The sequence below is a fragment of the Trachypithecus francoisi genome, unplaced genomic scaffold (genome assembly GCF_009764315.1).
Source record: "Trachypithecus francoisi isolate TF-2019V2 unplaced genomic scaffold, Tfra_2.0 Lachesis_group1, whole genome shotgun sequence".
Classification (NCBI taxonomy): domain Eukaryota; kingdom Metazoa; phylum Chordata; class Mammalia; order Primates; family Cercopithecidae; genus Trachypithecus; species Trachypithecus francoisi.
The window spans coordinates 109,040,444-109,062,576 of record NW_022681454.1 but is presented as its reverse complement, the minus strand read 5'-3'; the positions used below and the strand labels follow the sequence as shown (position 1 = coordinate 109,062,576).

The window sequence follows — 22,133 nt, the reverse complement described above, 5'->3', positions numbered from 1 at the left end:
GACTCGGAACTGTGAGACTGCTTCTTGTATCATGTGTATCCTATTTAACTTTCCTTAAACAAGCCTGTGTTCCTTGCATCTAAAAACCTTAAAACGTGTTTGAAACCCAGCATCTCAGAACCAGGAGCACATCGAACTCACATTATGTGGTAGGCAACACTCTAAAGAAGCCCTCCCCCAAGATTCTTATCTCTTGGTTGTTCAAACAGTCATGCAGGTACTGCTGTAAAGGAATTTTGAACACATAAAGTCCCAAGTCAGTTACCTTAACTTAATTAATTAATAAGTTAATTAATGAGTTAATTAATTAATTAAGACAGAGTCTCTCTTTGTTGCCCAGGCTGGAGTGCAGTAGTGTGATCTCAGCTCACTGCAACCTCTGCCTACTGGGTTCAAGTGATTCTCATGCCTCAGCCTCTCGAGTAGCTGGGATTACAGGCGCAAACCACCACTGCTGGCTAATTTTTATATTTCTAGTAGAGACGAGGTTTCACCATGTTGCCAAGGCTGGACTTGAACTCCTGACCTCAAGTGATCTGCCTGTCTCATCCTCTCAAAGTGCTAGGATTACATGTGTGAGCCAACACGCCTGGTCGAAAGTCAGTTCACTTTAAAATGTGGGGATTGTCCAGGTGGGCCTGACTCAACTAGTTGACCCCTTTTAAAGCAGAAAGTTTTCTATGACTGGAAGCAGGAGAAGTCAGAGAAATCTGAAGGATGAGAAGGATTTAGTGTGCTGTTGTTGGTCTTGATGCTGGACAGGTTCCGTACAAGGACCACAGAGTGGCTACAAGTAGCTGAGGGCAAACCCAGCTAACAGCCAACAAGGAAACAGCCACCTCCGTTCTACAACCACAAGGAACTGAATTTTACCAACAACAGGAATGAGATTGGAAGATGATCCCAAGCTCCAGAAGATAACATAACCAGCTGACAGATTGATTTTAGCCCTGTGATACCCTGAGCTGAGGTCCCAGTCATACCATCCGGGATTTCTGACCTATAGAACGTGAGATAATGAACAGGTATTGTTTTAAGCTGCTAAATTTCTGGTAATTTGTTAGGCAGCAATAGATCACTAATGCGTGTTGATTTCAAGTGAATGGGACTCTCTGGAGCTGTGTGAGGCTGCAACCCTTAATGTAAATAATTTTGTGACCATGTGTTATCAGTACAAATACTTTTGGAAAACCACATTTTCATAATCAGGATGAAAGATTAATGATGTTGAGTGGACTTATAGCAGAGACCGATCACAGAAAGCATGGAGGCAACACTATGAAACAAAACTTGAATACTCAAGTGTGGAGGTTAGTGATACAGAAAGCAGATTCTATCAGTAAGTGAGAATTAAAGCAACTGGCATTCATCTAGGAACTAATCTTAGCTCAAGTGGAAAACACAACTAATATTGCTAACTCTAACTCTGCTTTGGTTTAAAGGATGATAATATGGTGGATAAATAATGATAAAAAACAATAGCAACAACAACCACGGATGAAACATTTACTCTGTGCCAGGTACCATCCTAGCAATGTTACATGTGCTCTTTCTAACTCTCACAAAACTTTTGAAGTTGATACTATTAATCATCTTTTATCCTTTGGGTAGTAGTAATGAAGAATGATCCTGAGATTAATCAGGAAAGAAACGGGAAACAAAGGCAGCATTTTGGCACAGGAAGTTTAAATGCCTGTTTTAGTTTCATGATGTGCCTTTAATCTTGGAGTCTCAATAATCGTTAGTTGCTCTGGATAAAGGAGGAACCACACTCTTTAATTCATGAAACTTGAAGAATACCCTTCTCAATGCACTTAAAACACCTGGTTTCTGAGCCAGAATCACTAAATTAGGCCCTCTTTATCACTTGTTTTAAAAGTAATTCATGCTTTATCTGAAGCATATCATGTAATAATACATATAATATAGGTTAAAAACATTTACTGATCTTAAAAAATTGGATTATCAGTACATTTGGTCACACGGTAGTAGAGTACTCCTGGAGATAATGATGCCCTATTCCTTCAGTCTAAGAACAGATGGCAATTAATTTCTGCAGCATTATCTGGTTTACAGATATATAATAGTGATAAAAATCAACAATAATAAAATACTGGTAACCATTATTTTTCACCAGTTTTATTCATGTACCACAAATGGTTTGATTTTCTGAATTAAATCAGCACTAAAATCAAAATCATAGAAAAGAAGATGGGCTGAATCTCCCTAAATGATAGAGCACTCAAGCATTTTTACTTTTTCACTGAGACAAAAAACAAAAGCAAATAAACAAACAACAACAACAAAAAAACCCTGTCCGCCCAGGAGCTAATCCATTTTCCACACTCATTATCATTCAGATGAGTCTTTTGTAAGACAAAGATGTCAGCATAGCTTCTTTCAATGTCTGAGAACGCCTTTCTTATTTGGATTGTACAAATAAAGAGGACCCTCTGGATCTAATTAAGAGATTTTTCACCTGCCATCATTCATTCATTCAGTTCACAAACATTTATGGAACACGTGCTATATTCAAGGCACAATGTTAAATACTGTATTACACTAAGAGTTATGCTACAATGGGTCAATCATAAAACCACACTCTTAATTAATCTTGCGATTTTTAATGATTTAATTCTTTCATTCAGCAAGGCCTTATTAACAACCAAGTGCCAGGCTAGGCACTGGGGCTGCCAAAATGAACTCACAATCTCTGCTTTCACGTGCTCATAATCTAATGGGGGGAGGCAGAGACATAAACAAGTAATTACTGTGCAATTGAGGTCCCACTGTAAAGGTCTGTGATGGTGTAATAGATCCTCTGTGTGTGTGTGTGTGTGTGTTAGTGTTACTAGAGAGGAGTAGTGGAAGAGTCAGAGAAGGTCTTCCTGGAGAGATGACACTTGAAGGACAAGTAATAGTTTCCAGGGAGGGAGGATAGAATGTTCTGGGGAATGTAGGAGTGAATGTACCAGGTACAGGGAAGGGCTTTGGACGACATTTGTGGGAAGTCACATCATATCTGGGGAATTGCAGTCACATATGGCTGGGAGGATATGGAACTACCTGGAGATGAGATTGGAGAGATATGGAATGACAGAATTACGTTTGAGTATTATTTAGGTCAAGGCAGATGAATTTACCAATATTAGACTATTTCGGCTTACAAAAACAGCAATTTAAAGAATATTTCAGGATGATATAATAATGATATACAAGCACCAGTAAATAACCACACAAACATAATTTATTATAATTGTTATTGTTACTGCTATTATTTGCACTTCACACTCCCTACCCTGATCAGAAATGGCTTCTCCCTAGGTCCAAGGTTGCGCCCTCTGTCTGGGGGAGATTCTGGGTTCACATGCAGTTAACTAATCTTGGTTGCCACAGTTGTTGAGAGTGGGACTCGGTAAATGAATTCATCAGGACTACACTGGAAAAACAGTTGGAGTAATAATGACAATAAAATCCTATATTTGTTTTGTTTTGAGGTGGAGTCTCGCTCTGTTGTCCAGGTTGGAATGCAGTGGTGTGATCTTGGCTCACTGTAACCTCCGTCTCCCGGGTTCAAGCGATTCTCCTGCCTCAGCCCCCCAAGTAGCTGGGATTACAGGCATGTGCCACCATACCTGGCTAATTTTTGTATTTTTAGTAGAGACAAAAACCCTATATTTGAACACCAAAGAGTGCTAGTCACTGTGCTAAGTCCCTCATAGGCATCACCTCTAATCCTCACAGCAAAACCCAGGTAGGGATTTTTATACCCGTTTTACATATGGACACTCCAAGGCTCTAAAGAGGCCAGGCAGTAAGCAGCAGAGCTGGGACTATTCCTGTCTAATTTCACTGGACACTCCCCTTCAAGGAGGCCTAGTGAGAGTGACTGCAGTGGAACTAGAGAGGACCTAATCACCAGCTGAGTTTAAAAACTATTGCCCTGAAAAGGAAAGACCTGAAAGTGAGTGAAGCCCTGTGAATTACTTCAGAGTGTCAGAAATCTTTGTTTCTAAATTTCAATTTTTTCTCCTTAGAAAGTGAGAAAGAGGAGAGTGTAGAAGATGGGGATGGGGCACAAAAGAGGCATTTGGGTACTATGGGGAGAAAAGTGAGCACCCATTCTTATCCTCTACATCCGTGCTGGCAGGGGATCCGCTGGGTCTAGAAGTTAACTCTTTCTTTGCTGTGGCAAGAACAAAGCTCATTCTGCTTAGCAAAGTCCTTCTCACCAACAGCTACGTAACAGGGAGGAATACTGTGTGGCCATTATAGGATAAAAATATTTCACTTGATTTATTCCCCTAAAAGATTGCACGGGAAAGAATGTGTGATCAAGAGAATACAACGTTAAAACTGGAAACATGTTACTGAGGAAGTATTCTTAACCTTTGAAGTTAGACAACATTTTCATCACTTTGAGATGGCGGTCCGGTTGAGACTCTGAAGTTCCCGTAGTTTTGTCATCGCGAAGCCACCCAGCACACCATAATACACAGTGGGAACAAAGCCTCTGGAGGCCCCTGTGATCCACGAGCACAGTGTCTCATCTATTATCCAAGTGGCCTGTTCTAGAAACCATCTTTTGGGTGTGTCTTTTCATTTGTTTCTTCTGTCTCCCATGCTGAGAGTGATGACAAGGGTCATTTCTCGTTAATGTTGTGGACACTGCACTCAGAGTGACCTTTCTCACTAAGAAACAGCCTTTCACAGTCTGGATTTTTAAACAGTTTTCTCAAAAAAAAAAAAAGTGAGTGTATTTCTTTAAAGATCACACTTTGAGTTTAATTAGATGCCTGTAGCTCTCTCAGTCTTTTTGTAAGAAATATAATTTTGTCAGGGTCTGAAAGAGAAACTAACTCTAGGATTATTTTGCAGGAGCAAAAGAGAAGTAATTTTCAGCAAAGTGGAATATATCATTAATCTTTCCAATGGAAAACATTATAGTAAATCAATAAATCACTTAGAAAGTTTTCCACTCCCTCCTGGCCATTCCATGGGTCAGTTGTGCCAACTTATAAAATGCTTCCTGAAAACAATATTTTATTGATAACTGGAATGATTGTTATAAAACATTAACTTTCCTAAAGCATATTTTTTAGTCATCTTTTTAGCATTTGAGCTGCACTGTTGTTGGTGGATGTTCTACGCATGGCATTTTTAGCACAAGGAGGTAAAGCAGTTGACAAATGCCAAAGGACCAATGCACTTAATGCATCTGGAGCTGTATCTCAATCTAATTTTTAAGTTATTGATGAGAAAGTTTGGCCTTCTCTCGGCATCTGGAACAATTTGGAGCTGTCTGTTTCCCAATCATCAGCTACTACATAGCCACTAACTAGCAACAAAAATTTGTTATTGGCCTAAGTAGGATGCATCTTAAACAATAGTCTTACTTGTGATTCTTTACATTTCCCCGCTCCCCTCTCATAATCAAGAGTTAAGTGTAATAAAAGCTAATACTTGGCAATGCAGAGTTTTAGAGATGCCAAGTTTAATTCACTGTTATAGGTTGTCTAAAGATGCTTAGGGATAGCTTTTTGTTGAGTGCGTGTTCCTGGTCAGCTTAGAAAGTGCAGACTGTGCCACAGGGATGGAGGGAGGAAACAAGGCAGGAAGGGATGACGTCAGGTCGATTCTGTGGCAGGTTATCAAGATCATGCTGAATGGTGGAGCCCTCTCTAATATCCAGCTCCATCTCAGATCATCTTCCTTAATACTTGGCTCAATGTCCTAGGACTTAGACATTTTCAGGTGCCTCTGGCAGAACAATTTATAGTTTTGAGTCTTGGCACATGGCATATTTCAAAGACTTCCGGGGTCCATTGCTCTTAATCTTTATCTATACCCATGGAAGGATCCTGCTAACTTGTGTATAGTGGGGCAAAGGGGCCAGCCACTCAGAGAATGCTTGTGTGCTGGCCTGGCCTGGCCTGGTCTGGCTCCTCTGCACGAGCGTGCCCCAGAGGCTGGAGAAGGATACAGCTGGCCAGAGGCTCCTGTCCCTCATCCCCTGTCCTCTCTGATGCAGGTGGCTCAGTGACTGCTGTCCTGCGCGAGGGAACATTGCCCATGATCCAGGTGCTCCGTCCAGAGAGAATGTTCCCTATTGAAATCATGTTGGGAACATAGCCCTTCAAAGCCAGTCGCTGTGGGTCCTTCTGTTATTGGGAGAGACCATGTCAAATGTTTAACAAAAGTGTTTCAGCAGTCTCTCTCCTTTTTGTGATTTGTGTAGAAAAAGAAGGTTAAATCTGGTGTCTGTCCTTAGCAGATAAAACAGATACTCCAGTGCTGTCTCTTATTTTTACAGCATACTTGGAGAATGTACAGCTGATTAAGGTATGTAATGTTTGAAAATTTAGTTAAAAGTAAAGAGCTAGGGCATTCTTTGATTTGAAATCCTTTTGTCTAGAAAAATGGTTTGTACTTTAAGAAAGAACTTGGTGTGGCAAAGTATGAGTGAAAAATAAATAGTGAAGAATTTTCTAACAACAATGTTGCCTGAAATGCATGGGAACCTAAAAAACAAACAAACAAACAACAACCAAAAAAACCAACTCAGAAACAATTCTTTCTCTTTAACCTGTGCCATTTCCAGTGTAAGGTCTGAATGGCAAAACTTTATGCATTTATTTAATCTAAAATTAAATACTTTGATATTTATACTTATTGTTTGCTTTTTGAACATTACTTTTGAAAATGAATATAACACAGTTAGAGATTCAATTATATAAAAAATATTTTCTGTAATATGATAAATATGTGCCTCAGCATCGTAAATTAAAGGCTGTATCCTAGCCTTTCATTGTGAGCTCATTTCTATATGAGATTCATTTAAAATTTTATTACTATGTAGATCACACAATGGAATAACAGTGTTAATAACTTGATACTGTAGCTGCAGGATTTGTAACCTACTCTTCTGAAGCTAACAGCCCTAGGGCCAACGGCTGCTCATTTATTTCACCATATTTAAATCAATTGTAGAGGCAGTCAGACAATAAATTGTGTGTCCATCTCTAGTAAAAAATTGGCATCTCAAACAGCAGAGACTTGTACAAAGATTTTACAGCTCTCCTTTTGGGATGGATTCTTCTTTGTACTATCTCCTGCAGGGGAAAAAAAATGTGCTTAGATGTAAAATAACATTTTTTTTTTTTCTGTTCTCTTGTTAAATTCTCTGTCTTACCACTGTATAGTTGAGCCCAATGATTTTAGCTTCTGTAAAGCTCCCACTTACTGCTTGAGGGGAATTCTTTTGTCTGGGCAATGGAACAAGATAACCGACTTAATCCTCCTAGTAACACGTGAGTCGCCATGTATCATTTTAATCTGCAAAACACTAGGGCTGAGTACTGTCACATGCTGATTTTACTTTTCTATGAGAAAGTGACTCCCTGGCTCAATGATGGATTGCTTGTTCTCTTTAAACAACAGTCAAGATGGTGAATGCCCTGGGGTGATAGACAGAGTGTGCAATGGGAATGGGGGCAAATCTGATGGCCCGGTTCAAGTTCACCTGACAAAGCTGGAGCAGTTTGCAAGCAGCATTCGAGAAAGGATTATTCACACTTGCATTATATTTTTGAATGCATTTTTCTCCTTGTGCAGCTGCAAAGCTCCCTCACACTGAAGGTTTATGCACCATAATAAAGAGATTTATTTTTTTTTCTCTCACCCTCTCTTGCTTGCTTCTTGTACTTTACACCTAGTTTCTACTGAACTGTTCAGGCAGAGGACATCTGTATATTCAAACTACACAGAACAAATATCATCTTCAAAATAATAGCACTGCTAACAGACAGTAACAAAAGCCTGACATTTCTGATATCTGAAGAAACAAAGATTGTCTCTCCTTAAGTTGAAATCAACTCCTCAAACTTTGCTTTTTAAATATTGTGATTTCAAAACTCAACTCACTCCACAAGCAAAAGATTAAAATAAAAGTCAATTTCTTAGTTCAACTTAGAAAAATACTGAAGTTTTCCTAAGAATTACTTGAAAATTTTTCAATATCTTGTTTGCTATGAGACAAATATTAAAGAATGGAGGGAGAAAAATCAGAAAAGTTTAAACACAAGGAAGCAAAATAAGTTTCTTGATAAGTTAGAGCAAGGACTGAGAAAATGCTATTTCTTTTTCTTTCCAACTTTTCATCCTTCCATCCATCCACTCATCTGTCCACACCCTACATTGTTGCAGAATGGTTTTCTGAAGCCTGGAGAGCTCAGACATTCTTTTCTTATTGCCTCTCATCCTATGTAGCAGGAGTTAGTAAGCTAATCAGCACTTACTGATCATCTAAGATGCAAATAATTCTTATTGGTATTTCATATTATTATGCAGAACTATAATAAGCCAGGGCTAGGGAGTACCAAGAGGCACAAGGCCTAGTTCATTCAGGCTGGTGAGATAGAGCCATCTCCAAGGTGCCCTTGGTGATCCCCACCTGCTGGTATCCATGCCCTTTTGGTCCCCTCCCACATTGTACAAGGGTTGGTCTGTGTGACCAGTGACCAAAAGAGTACAAATGTGATGATATGTTACTTCGGAGGCAAGATTAGGTTATAAAAGACACTGTGGCTTCCGCCTCTCTCTCCCTTCAATTTTTCCTGCTGCCATGTTGTTCTATGGACAGGCCCACATGGTGAGGAACAGAAGCCTCTGACCCACAGCCAGCAAGGAAGAGGTCTCCTTGCCAAAAGCTATATGAGAGAGCTTGAGAGCAGATTCCCCAGTCCTAGGGAAGCCTTCAGAGGACTGGAGCTGCAGCTGACATCCTGATTGCCAGCTTAAGAGAGACCGAGTCAGAACTACCCAGTTAAGCCACTCCTCCCCACCCTTTCTGATCTATAGAAACTGTAAGAAGTAATAAATATTGTTTTAATCCTCTATGTTTTGGGGTTAATTTGTCATGCAGCAATAGATAAATAATACACAAGATAATTATAATTGAACTACAGTAGATAATATGATATAATTGTGTATTAGCTTCTATAATAATTGTGAAATGAGAGTTGCAGTTATTTTAAGACATCAAAAGAGGGGTACCTTACCTGGGTTGTGGTGGGGAGGGAAAGGGAATAAAGGATGTCAGGGAAGATTTCTTGAAGGAGGTGTTGGATGAGGTGAGTCTTCAAGGATGAGAAGACATGGGGTGTGATTGTTCTGGTAGGTATAAAAACAGCATGAAAACAGTTACTAAGTGACAAAGCATCGTATTGTGGTGTGGGAGGTGGCAGGATGAACTACAAACTGAAACCATAAGTAGTTCAGTGTTTCTAAAGTGTAAATTGCAAGACTAGGAGTATTGATGGGCTAAGGAAGAAAGTTGTACATGCTCATCTAATAATGTGGACTTTTATTGGAAAAGAGAATCATTTGAATTTCTTGTTAAATATTATTTTTTGAGATAAGTAATACAAGCTTAATGCAGAAAATTTTGCAAACAAATGATGAAGAAGAAAATGAAATCCACTGTAATAAGTTTACTAGGGAAAAACACTATCAGTATTTCAATATACTATATACATATATATATTTTTTCTATTTAGATGAACTCTCCAACAACCTGATGAACTTGAAAGTTTAGTCTTCTCTTGTCAAGCCTCCAGATGAGAACATAGTTTAACCAACACCTTGATTGCAGCCTGTGAGACTCTGAGCTGAGGATCAGCTAAGCTGTGCCCAGACTCCTGACCCACAGAAACTGTGAGATAATAAAATGTATGTTGGTTGAAGCTGCTAAGTTTGAGATATGCAGCAATAGAAAACTAATACTCCTTTCTATTCAGGCTTTCAGCTGCAGCACTCAACTTTATCTGCTAATATTAAGGTCACCAGTGAACTCCACATTGCTAAATTCAAAAATTTAGTTCACAGTTTTCATCTGACTTATCTGTCAGCGGCATCTGACACAGTTGATCATTCCCTCCTTGATTCATATTCTTTGCTTGACTCAGAGGATTCCCTCTTCTTTGTACTCTTTCTCCCTCTAAAACCCCCACTAGATGATGTTGGACCTTCTTTTCTCTTCATCTCTTAATCACTCATTTGTATTTTCCTGTCCTTTTATCTTTCTGCTGCATTTTAGCTAATTCCTTCATCTCTCTTTCCATTTTAATAATTCTTTCTTGAACTATGTCTAATCTGCTGTTTAACCTTTCTAGTAAGTTATATAGTCAATTACTATATTTTTCATTTTCTAGAAAATCAATTTGACTTTTTAAAAACTAATCTGGCCTTTAAAAATGTTTATACAAAGCTTTGAACACTTGAAAAGAATACTGGATATTTATTGTTACTTTTATGCAATATATAAATGTATAACAACATTAAATAAAAGTGAATGTGCAACAATAGTAAGGGGAATGATAACCAACAATTTCTGGACAGTAATTTTCTCTTGGATAGAGGAGGAAGTAGAGATCAGGGATGGAGGCTTCAAAAACAGTATTACATTTAATTTCTTCAACCGGGAGTTGGGTATATGGGTGATGACATAAAAATTTAAAGATATTTAAAAAATGCAATTTCTTGCAAATTCCTCTCAATAGTACTATTTCTGCTTTTTATAACTCAGAGATATGCATTGCTACAAAATCTTTATTTCTCTAAAATTCCTAGTTATGCCAATGCCATCTCACTTAGCAGATATCCTAACTTTTTGACTTAACAAAGAAAAGTGGGCTCTGAGATGCTTTCCATCAGTTTACTTCTTTATCACCTCCAATTTCCAGTTTTCTCACCCATTGTTACTTTTCTTTTTCTTCTGTGTCGGTAGAAATAACCATATTTCTTTCTAAATGTAAATATCCTGAACTTTATTCCCAATTTCGTCTTCCACAAACAGGGATTCACAAACTTTTTCTGTAAAGGTCCATATAGTAAGTATTTTTAACTTTGCAAAATCCTGTCTATGTCACAATGTTACTCAGTTCTGCTATTGTAACACAAAAGCAGCTGTAGATAGAACATGACTGAATAAGTGACTATGTTCCAATAAAATTTTATTTACAAAAACAGATGTCAGCAGCTTTGACCTCATGGATCATAGTTTGTTGACCCCCTTCTACAACATCTCAAAGGTCACTCTGTCAATTAATAGCCTCTTTTTGCTGTCAGCAATCTTTTTTCACTGTTCTGTCTTTCACCCCAAAAATTGTTTTTTTTTCTTGATTTTTTTCTGCTGGATTTCACATTGCTGAATGTTCCTCCTTATATTCTTTCCTGATTAGTTTGTTTGATACCAATCTTGGTTTTCATCTTCTTTATCTATTGATTCTTCAAACTTTTCTTGGTATTTCTTCCTTTCTATGACATTACATTTAAGAATTTATTTTTTATTTTTATTTTTATTTTTTTTTTTTGAGACGGAGTCTCGCTCTGTCACCCAGGCTGGAGTGCTGTGGCCGGATCTCAGCTCACTGCAAGCTCCGCCTCCCAGGTTCACGCCATTCTCCTGCCTCAGCCTCCCGGGTAGCTGGGACTACAGGCGCCGCCACGTCGCCCGGCTAGTTTTTTGTAGTTTTCAGTAGAGACGGGGTTTCACCGTGTTAGCCAGGATGGTCTCGATCTCCTGACCTCGTGATCCGCCCGTCTCGGCCTCCCAAAGACTGGTACAATGAATTGCTATGTAACCATCTCCCTTCAACATTAACCCCAAAGAGTCAAGCTGCTTTCACATCTTTTTCCAAATTTTTCTTTTGGTTGAATGCTCTTAAGATATCACTTCATCGTTTTGTCTAACACTCAGTCCATATTCAAAATCCCCAATTGACTAAAAAATGTCATTTTATCACTGATTTGTTATCCCACTTTTAGTGATCAGATTGACTGAAGTGTGAGTAGCATCAGCCTGATTCTTCCGTTATAAAGTTCCCCATCTAATTTTCCCCTAATAGTTTTAGCAGCCATCAATGCTTTCTGCCCAGATCCATTATTTCATTAATGGATGCAAAATCATGATTTTCTAGTTTTAGTCTTTCTATGTTTATTAGTTGGACTTCTATGACATTGAATAGAATTGGGATAGTAGGCAAATTTGTCTTATTCCTTTTCTCAACTTAAAAGTTTTAATTGCTTCACTATTAATTATGGTATTGCTGATTTAAGTTTAAAAGAAAAAACCTTTGTCAGATTTAGAAAACTTTTCCTTATTTCTAGTTTTCAAAGAGCTTGTTTTTTTCTTTTACCATGAATTGATTTTGAATTTTATGAAATAATTTTCTGCATCTTGTGAAATTACATGATATTCTCCCTTTACTTTGTTAGTAGGATAGATTACATTTTTTTTTCATTTCCTTAATAAACATGTGTTAACTTTGGTTTTCCAAGAAGCAGATACCAGGAAAGGATTAAACATGAAAGACCTCTATTGGGAGAAATGACTGTAAAGGATCAGTTGGAGGGAACAAGAGTAGGCAGGGGACCATGCTGTGGTCCTGACACCTATAAAAGGAGAGAGCAAAGGGTTTTTTGTTTGTTTTTGTTTTTTGAGATGGAGTCTTGCTTTGTCACCCAGGCTGGAGTGTAGTGATGCGATCTCAGCTCACTACAAACTCTGCCTCCTGGAAAATTAGCCATGACCAGCTTTTTTAAATTTATTTTTTATTTTTTTTTATTTTTAGTAGAGATGGGGTTTCACCATGTTGGCCAAGCTGGTCTTGAACTCTTGGCCTCACCTGCCTCGGCCTCCCAAAGTGCTGGGATTACAGGCCTGAGCCACCACGCCTGGCCTTAAGAAAGTTTTGGTTAGGCCAGTGGCAAGACTTTGTTCCACAGTCACAGTCAGCAGTTAGAAATATTCTGAGACTAGTGTCCTTGTCATGCTTAGTCACTGGCTGACAGCACATTGAGGGCAACATGGTTTCAGCATAAACACAGTGACGGTTTCAAAGGAGTGGAAGCTGGGAGTGTCAATCAACTGTGATCCCCACAGCAGGAGACTGGAATGGGGCTTCCTTGCCTCAGTTGCAACTGTGAAGAGACATGTGCAGCAACCTCAAATTGAGAAGAGTATAAACTATCAAGTGTTCAGACTTGATACATGAAGATCATGTATGCAAGTTTGAGTCTCACCAACCAGGTAAGCCACCCAGACCTCCTGAGCTAATAGTTAAGGCTGAGGGAAACTTAGAATGAACAGTGGAGGACGGGGAGAGTGAGCATCAGTTGCAGCACCCAAGAGTAACTGCAGAAAAGAATTGTTTTATCTCACTGGTCGCCCTTTTGTTTCTTTTAGTAAGATCACGGAGGAGCTCTTTCCTAAACCTGTGTGAAGAAGTAGATCTGTGTTGGGAAAGGGATGGACTGTGGTAGCCAGGAAAATGTATCATTCTTTTTTTTTTTTTTTTTTTGAAGAATATTCTGTTTTTAAAAAAAGCTTTATTGAGATATAACTTACTTACCATAAAATTCACGCTTTGAGTGTCTAGTCCAATGGTTTTGGTATATTCATAAAGTTCACAACATTCAATGATATTGTTGTTTTATTACTTTTATTTTAAGTTCAGCGGTACATGTGCACGTTTGTGTCATGGGGGTTTGTTGTGCGAATTACTTCATCACCCAGGTATTAAGCTTAGTACCCATGAGTTATTTTTCCTGATCCTCTCCCTCCTCCCACCCTCCACCCTCTGATAAGCCCTGGTGTGTGTTGTTCCCTCTATGTGTCCACTTGCTCTCATCACTTAGCTCCCACCTCTAAGTGAGAAAAGTGATATTTAGTTTTCTGTTCTTGCATTAGTTTGCTAAAAATAATGGCCTCCAGCTCTATCCATGTCCCTGCAAATGACATGATCTCATTCTTTTTGATGGTTACATGGTGATATGGTTTGGCTTTGTGTCCCCACCCAAATCTCATCTTGAATTGTAATCCCATAATTCCCATGTGTCATGGGAGGGACCTGGTGGGAGGTAATTGAGGCAGTTTTTCCCATGCTGTTCTTGTGATTGTGAGTGAATTCTCACAAGATCTGATGGTTTTATAAGTATCTGGCATTTCCCCTGCTGGCACTCATTCTCTCTCCTGCTACCCTATGGAAGAGGTGCCTTCTGCCATGATTGTAAGTTTCCTGAGGTCGCCCCAGTCACGTGGAACTGTGAGTTACTTTAAGCTCTTTCCTTTCTAAATTACCCAGTCTCAGGTATTTCTTCATAGCAGTATGAGAGTGGACTAATACACATAGTGTTCCATGGTGTATATGCACCACATTTTCTTTATCCAGTCTACCTAAATGCCCATCAAGGACAGACTGGATAAGGAAAATTGTACCACTCTTCCATCTTACTTTTTACAGATTTAATTATACTAGAAGGAAATATGGGAGAATTAAAAAGAAAGAAACTCAGAGTATAAGGAAGATCTAAATATTATATATAACCAAAAGCCATATAAAATAAAAGATTGATGAATTCAACTATATATAAAATTATGCACAGATAAACATTTTATGCAAAGTCAAATGTCAAAAGAGAGAAAAACAAATTGAATTCATATCACAAAGGCTCACATTTTTTTAATATGTAAAGAACTTCCAAATCAATAGGAAAAGCCCCAGTAGTATCAGTCTTGATAGATAGTGACAAAAAGCTCTAACATCTCAATGGCTTAAACAACACATGCCTTTCTCAGCAGTGCTTTGCATCCCTTATGGGTGAGTTGGGGCTGTTTTCCATGTTGCTTTCCTTGCAGGACTTATGCCCAGAAGCAGCAGTCTCCTGACACATTCTTGGTAACTGTGGCAGAGGGAAAGAGGCTCTGCAGGATCTCGTGCTGCTGATTAAATGCAGGACTTAAAGTGATACTGATCAATTCCTCTCACAAATCATTGGCCGGATCCTGTGTCACGGCGCTGCCCAAGCCCCAAAGGACCAGACTGTGCCACATTCTATGTGCCTGGAAGGAGAGAACCAGCTATTTGAGAGCGTCACTAAGGTCTGTCACATTACCAATCCATACAGCCTATGACTTACATGGTTTCTCCATTGAAGGTCTAGTCAAAGAAAGACGATGGCAGATTTCATTACATTCCACATGCTGGTTATTAAAGAAGTAAAAAATTCCTCTCTTTCCAAAATTGGTAATGACATCTTTCTGATCAACAGAGTGAATCTGGGGATCTGTGAGGTAGATGAGTCCTTTTCCATTACCAGTTACCCAACCTGAAAGAGAAATGAGCACACCTGAGTATTAAATTCCTTGTAAATGTCCAGCAAATGTTTACAAAAATACACACACACACACACACACACACACACACACACACACACTTAAGGAGATACTTCAAACACTTGGCCATCCTGTGGTTTATAGTTAGTAAATTCCTGGTAAAGAATTTGGATTGCATATTCCAGTTATTGGTTTAAGAATAATTAAATATTGGGTAATTATATTTGTCAAATATGACATCCCCATATCACCAATTTTCAAGGTATTAGAAAGCAATAAAATACACTTTGAATAATTATCAATATCATAATATGGAATATTTCTTTCATGATTCAGAAATTTCTTTAGTGACTTATTCATTAATTCATATACTCATTTGTTCATTCAACAAATATTTATTGAGTGCAGACACTCTATAAAACACTATTTTAGGCACTGGTGGTGCCGACTGAACAAGGTAGTCAAAAATCTTTGTACTCATTGAGCTAACATTCTTGTGAAGGGGAACAGATCAAAAGTTAAATATATAACAGAGTGATAAATGCTCTGACAGTGGAATAGGGAAGGTCCTGGGATGTCCATGGAACCGTAACTATAAATAATTATAATAAATCTTACTTATAATTTACATGAAGTATAGGGTATTTTCTAATAAAAATTCTAATGAATACCAGACAAACTAAAACAAAATTAAAATATTAAGGTAGAATTGAAAAGTAGTCGTATTTAAGTACATAGCTTAAGGATACAGATTGCTGTTCTATAATGACCCCCATTATGAAACCCAACATCACACTTTTAATAAGGGTAAGGGACTGGAGAAAAGGAAAAGTGGAAAGAAGATTTCGACATGTGAAAAAAATGCAATGATAAGAAATATACATCACTCAAATCTACTTGAGTGAAACAAAAAAAGCTGTTATAGATATGCTCTGGAACGAAGCCCAGCAGAACATAAACCAGACCCTCTCACTGATTATGTGATACTGTAGACATTTGTAGAAGTTTTGGGCATTTTTTTCTTTCAGGAATTATTTGCTATATATAGTAAGATCAATTAAGTTACCTCCAAATAGTAGCCTATACAGAGAACTATCTATTAAATAAAGATTAGGGAAGCTAGTTACAAAACTTCACTTTACATATAATATCAAAAATAAAAATAATTCCCAGTTTCACATACCTTGTAAATCTACCACAACATCTCTATGATTAGAAAACTCATAAGAAAAATGGCCATAGGCCAAGCCATATTCTGTGGCTTTGTATTCTGTTTTCACCACTTTCGTATTATTTGACAATTTTACAAATTCTCCCAGTATGTAAGGCTCCACACTGATACATCCCTTTATTGTCTTGTCCTCTAAAATCTGAAAAATAGCAATGGGAAACATTACAGCATAATGGTAAAGGCCATTGTCTTTGGACTTGGGTAAATCTTGGTTTGAACCTAGGCTCTGCCACTTTGCTTCTCTGAGCTTCAATTTCATCATGGGTAAAGTGGTATAATTATAACCACCTTTTAGGCTTGTTAAAGAGATTATGCAAGGAAATGCATGTAAAATGCTTAACATGGCATGTGGTATGTCATAGAACTTAAATCTATTATTATTCACATATTAAACTGCTCACTTAAGATTTAGGCCATGAGGTGACCTGTCCTGGAGGCTAGGTTACCAGGACATGAAGTTAGATCATGCTCTGGGACTCTAGGTTGAAATATCAGTTTAAGTGTTTCTATGCTACTTTGTGGAGTTGTTTCAAAGGTTAGAGTTAAGGTTTGCAAACTGCCTGGCACAGTGAGTGACATAAAGAAGGTATGAAATGGATGATAATTATTATGATTAGGAAAAGATGGGTCTAAAAATGTCTCTGGCCAATGAAAAAATTATTGCAAGTATGAATGCACTAAGGATCTAATATATTCAGGGTAGCAAGGCATTCTTGATCCAAAGAAGAGAAAACTCAATGGGAATATTTGCCTTTATCTATTGAAAGGGGTACGTTAGTGAAGAGAGACTGGTCTTCATGGTCCCAGGAGGGAGAGCTGTAATCCATGGACGGAAGTTAGAGAAAGATAGATTTGGGCCAAATCTAAGAACTTTCTAACAATTAGGATTATTTGAAAGTGAAAGGGGAACAATTATTTTTTCTTGCTGAAGATATGTAAGCTTTGACTTAGTAACCACTTGGTTGCAAGGGGTGAGGCCAACAGATGTAAAACGGGATTTAGGCATCATGTTGAGGGGATAGTTTGTACTAGATACAATCTTTAGGGTTCTTTCTCTCTTGGAAAGTACAGGGACAACACACAAGAATAGTTTGCTAAAAATGCTAGCCTGACTATGTGGAACCAGATACTCAGATTAATTGATATTCAAGTGTGATTTGAAAGATCCAAATGATGTGTTCAGGATAATCTTACCAGTAATATTGTGGATGGGATGTAGAATATCTGCGTGGGAATGTTTTGTTCATAGAGTCTCTTGTTAAATTCTGTCACATAGTGCTGTGCGGTCATCTGCCGCTCTACATCAGTAAAGTGGTGCCAGAGCCCCTTCTCCTCCTTATAGTCTTTCCCAACATACCTAGGAACGAAGAAAATCCATACAACAAAATGCGAAAGTGCTCTCTTACTTACTATGGAGTAAGAGAGAGGAGATCAAAGACATATGCAAGAATGCTCGAAAGATCTCTTTCTCTGCCTTAGACAGTGAATATTAATTATTTTGACTTATCTCAAGATTCAAATAATTTTGTAAGAGCTACTTGAACAATGGAACTCACTCATTCTAGCTGACCCAGAATGATATTGGTTATAAAGGGAAAGTGTCGCTTAATGTAGAAATTCTCCAGACCTCTGGTAAGACAAGGGGGTAGCAAAGTATACTGGAATGCACATGGATTCTGGAGTCAAGATCTTCCACTCCCTGCAGTGTGACCTTATATAGTCAGTTCATCAATCTGAAGCCTTCCTCTATCCCTTCCTTTTATGATTACTTCATTTCTATAAATACTTATTATCCATCAACACTTCTTATGTGCATAACACTGTGCTAGTCTTGAGTGACTCGAAGAAAGTGTGAGACATGATTTGTATATTTCAAGAGCTAATAGCACAGTTGGTGTGGGAAGATACAAGGCAGTAAATGATTACATGCGGAAAGAAGTAAACCGGTGCTGCACTTTACTGTAGTTTATACTTGCTGTAAACTGGTGTGAATTTGTGAGTAATTTCACATGTGCCCAGAGTGACCACCAAAAATCAAGGGGAATTGCTTGAGTCATAGACTTCAACCAGGGTAAACTCTCTCCAGAAATTTCTGAATCCTATATAGTAATGGAACTTAAGGAGGCTGGGGTTTTGGCCATTCAGACTCCTGAAGACCAGAAAGGAAATCTGATAGAGGAGGCTGCAGTATGGCCTCAGAAGGCAGCCTGCAGAGGAGCAGTCGTTGTAATAGAGATGCTATATCAGTGCTTTAGGCAGTTCTGCTATGGAAAGACCCCAAGACCTACAGAGGGTTTGAACTAATTCAGAATTCTGTTGACTGATGCCAGAGGTGTGCACAAGAGAGTGAACCCTGTGAGTACTGGCTACTGGAGCATTTCCTGAACATTCTGCCAGAAGACCTCCAGTCCTAGTTATGGGATCACCAATCTAAGAACAGAGGCCCATATTTTCTCTCATCTTGTACCATTTTTTTTCTGGGATTATTTTTCTTCAGTAAGGATTTGTTCATGGTAAACTGCCATGGTCAGTTTTTCTTTTAAGCCGCAAATGTCTTTATTTTGCCTTCCTCCATAAAAGAGAGTTGCACTAAGTATATGACTTCCATTGTCTCTGACTTTCATTGTTGCTATGAAGAAACCAGCTGTAGGTCAAATTGATATTTCTGTGTAGATAATCTGTCTTTTTTCTTTGACTGATTTTAAAATGGTTTCTTTGTCCTTAGTGTTTGGAGTTTGACTACTGTGTACCTAGAAGTGGATGTCTGACTGCCTGCCTTCTTCCCTTCCTGCTTCCTTCCAGCTTCTTTCCTCCTTTCCCTTCCGTCCTTATGATTCATTGTGATTTCTGTATTTCAAGATTAGTGTATTTTGGCAATTCTGAAAAATTACCAGAAAGTATTTGTTCAAATATTGCTTTTGCTCTCTTGCTGTTATTTTCTTCTGACCAGAAATATATTGAACTCTCTCACTCCATTCTTTACGTCTCTTATCCTCAATTTATTTCTCATCTCAGGTCCTCCTATGGTGTACTCTGGTATATCAGGGCTGCTGTCACAACATGCCACCAACTGGGTGGCTTAAATAACAGAAATTGATTTTCTCACAGTTCTGAAGCCTATAGTAGTCCAAGATCAAAGTTCCAATGGGGCCATCATCCTGCTGAAGGCTCTAAGGAAGAATCTGTTTCAGGCTCTCTCCCAGCTTCTGGCAGGTCTTTGCTATGAGGCAACATAACTACAGTCTTCACATGGCATTCTCTCTGTGTCTGTGTCTATCTCCAAATTTCCTCTTTTTATAAGGATATCAGTCATATTGGATCAGGGGCCCACCCTACTCCAGTATGACTTCATCTTAACTTCACCAATTACATCTGCAATCCCTCTATTTCCAAATAAGATCGTAGTCTGAAGTACTCAGAACTTCAATATATGAGTTTTGGGAGACACAATTTAAGCCTCAGCACCTGCCCCTACTGCTTAGACATGTGAGTTTGGGCAATTCCTTAACATCTCTGTGACTCAGTTCCCTCATCTGTAAAGTAAGAATACTAACAGTATCTACCTTCAGAGGGTTTTGTGAAGATTAATTGAATTAGCATACAAATCACTTAAAACAGGGCCTGGCACATATTTACCATAATAATAATAATCATCAATAATCTTTTTAGGAAATGTACTTCCACTGCTTACAGAGTCACTTGACCTCTCTATTTCTATTTATTTCTTACACTATTTGGATTTGAGCAAATAACAAGGCCAACTTTAAATGAAAAGTCATGGCTTATAGGTCTTTTAAAATATACAAATGATATAAAATTATGTCTTAAACCTAGTGAAGACCACCTGTGGTTACTAATTTTTCAGGTGAGTTTTTGTTTAAAAATTTTATTAAGAACTAAGGCCAAATCAAAAACTTTCCAGGCATTTACTTCACTGGGGCAGGGTTTTTAAAGATACCATTTATCCTGGGGATGCAGCCATTCCTAATGCCCTGCTGTGTATGAGTGGTATCTGAACTCATTCCCTTCTGAGTGTAGCTTTTGTTACTGGCTGCACCCTCACTTCACCCCGCCCCAAACTCCTATGCAGGATCCGTAAAGGGTTCAGCAATCACTTATCTTCCTGAACAGGCTTCATCCCTGGCCTCAGGATTTTCCTGCTTTTTTTCAGGCCCACCTATTTACTTAAAAGTGTGCTTTTCATAATTTACCCTTTTTGCCAGCATTTTTAGTGAGTATTGAAGGCTCTCTGGCCTGCCATGTGACCAGGAACTTTATTTTTCTTATCAGTACAGTATGGCCAATAATGTTTCCTGATGGGTTTGAGGTCCTGTAGCTAAAACATCCAGCAAAACAGCTGATATAACGTGGGTCCTCAATATATGGTAACTGTTGTTAATTAATTAATAATGAAAAGAAAGATGCATAGAAATCTGAAAATATATTTTGGCTAAGTTTTTCAGCCCCTACAAAGTCTCATGAGTGATTACTTAACAGAAGGGCAAGGTTAGCTCATCTTACATTAGTATACAAATGTTTTTAAGTAATACCTCCCCAGAATTTCTTCTTGATGAAGATGATGAACCCAAAAAGCATTTCTTTGTCTGCCTTTTTTCTTCACAGTCAAGTAGTCCCCCAAATAGACAGCAGTTTCCTGGGCTGTCCACAGTTCAGATTTTTTTGAATATTTTAACAAAAGAGCAGCTAGAAAAAAAAAGATGAAAATGAATCTTGTTTTCAAAAGGACATTACAATTCATGAATAAAGCTGATGCAACACAGGTGTTACACCAGCTCACCTGAAATCTTCACTGTTTTATACATTTTTCTCTAATTTTCATCTCTTCTATGACAACTACAGTATTAAAAAGTTAGTGAGAAATAATAAAAAGGTAACACTTTATAAATTACAATGAGGAATAGCCTTTGAGTCACAAAATCCCTTATTTGTGATGAAAAGGGATGAAGATAAGCATGAAGATTCTATATGAAAGTAGTGGAAAATAAAGGAATTTTAAAATCAGAAAGTCCCAGAGACCATTTTAGGACAAGTGACACATGCTTATAACTTACTATTATTACCTGGGGATCCCAAATAATAGAAGCTACTACTGATGGCAGATCACATGAATAGAAATAAACTAGATAATTTTACCTAATAGGCTCCTGGCAGCTCTGGGAATCCTAGCATTATATATTCAAGTGCACCCTAATTTTCTTTTCATTGTTTTAGGTTGAGAAAGTTTGGAAATTATTTGAGAAAATGTAGCTACTGTAAAAACATGCAAACTCAACTGAAAAAAGGAAAAGATAGAGGAAAAAGTAGGGGCAGTCTCCACCTTAAAGAAAGGAAGAACAGTGCTAAGTAAGAAAGCATCTCTTTGAGGAGAAAGACCCACATGAATCCTAAGGAAGGAGTACAACACTTTGGTTGGAATTAAAATGAAGTAAACAAAAGACCTGTGTCTAGATTGTGAAAATAGATAAATGAATGGGCCTGTGGGAGAGAAAAATACTTAAAGCAAGATAAACTGACAGTTCTAGGAAGGGGTTGCCTACAGACTGGGTGAGATGGTGACCAGGGTTGGGTGACTCAGTTAGAGAAGGTGGAAGGAAATGGAAGGTGAGTTGTCTGTCCACACACAGGATGGGTCATGAACTGAGAGAAGAAAAGAGGAAGGGAATCATTGTCTTGTTTCTGCCATTTTGGACCTTGCTTCCCCGAATG

The 22,133-nt window shown here is 38.3% G+C and overlaps 1 protein-coding gene across 7 annotated transcripts in view; it reads right to left on the bottom strand.

Moving 5' to 3' along the window:
* Nucleotides 1-13,496: 13,496 nt before the first annotated feature.
* Nucleotides 13,497-22,133, bottom strand: part of ALPK1 (alpha kinase 1) — a 140,780-nt gene continuing 132,143 nt past the window's right edge. For all 7 annotated transcript variants that reach the window (XM_033215019.1, XM_033215022.1, XM_033215023.1 and 4 more), the window contains 5 exons: nt 20,957-21,110; nt 17,601-17,763; nt 16,359-16,545; nt 14,980-15,168; nt 13,497-14,902 (listed from right to left, as the gene is read on the bottom strand). In XM_033215019.1, the coding sequence (XP_033070910.1) occupies nt 14,895-14,902; nt 14,980-15,168; nt 16,359-16,545; nt 17,601-17,763; nt 20,957-21,110 (701 nt within the window). In that variant the 3' untranslated portion in view covers nt 13,497-14,894. The remainder of the gene's footprint in view (nt 14,903-14,979; nt 15,169-16,358; nt 16,546-17,600; nt 17,764-20,956; nt 21,111-22,133) is intronic.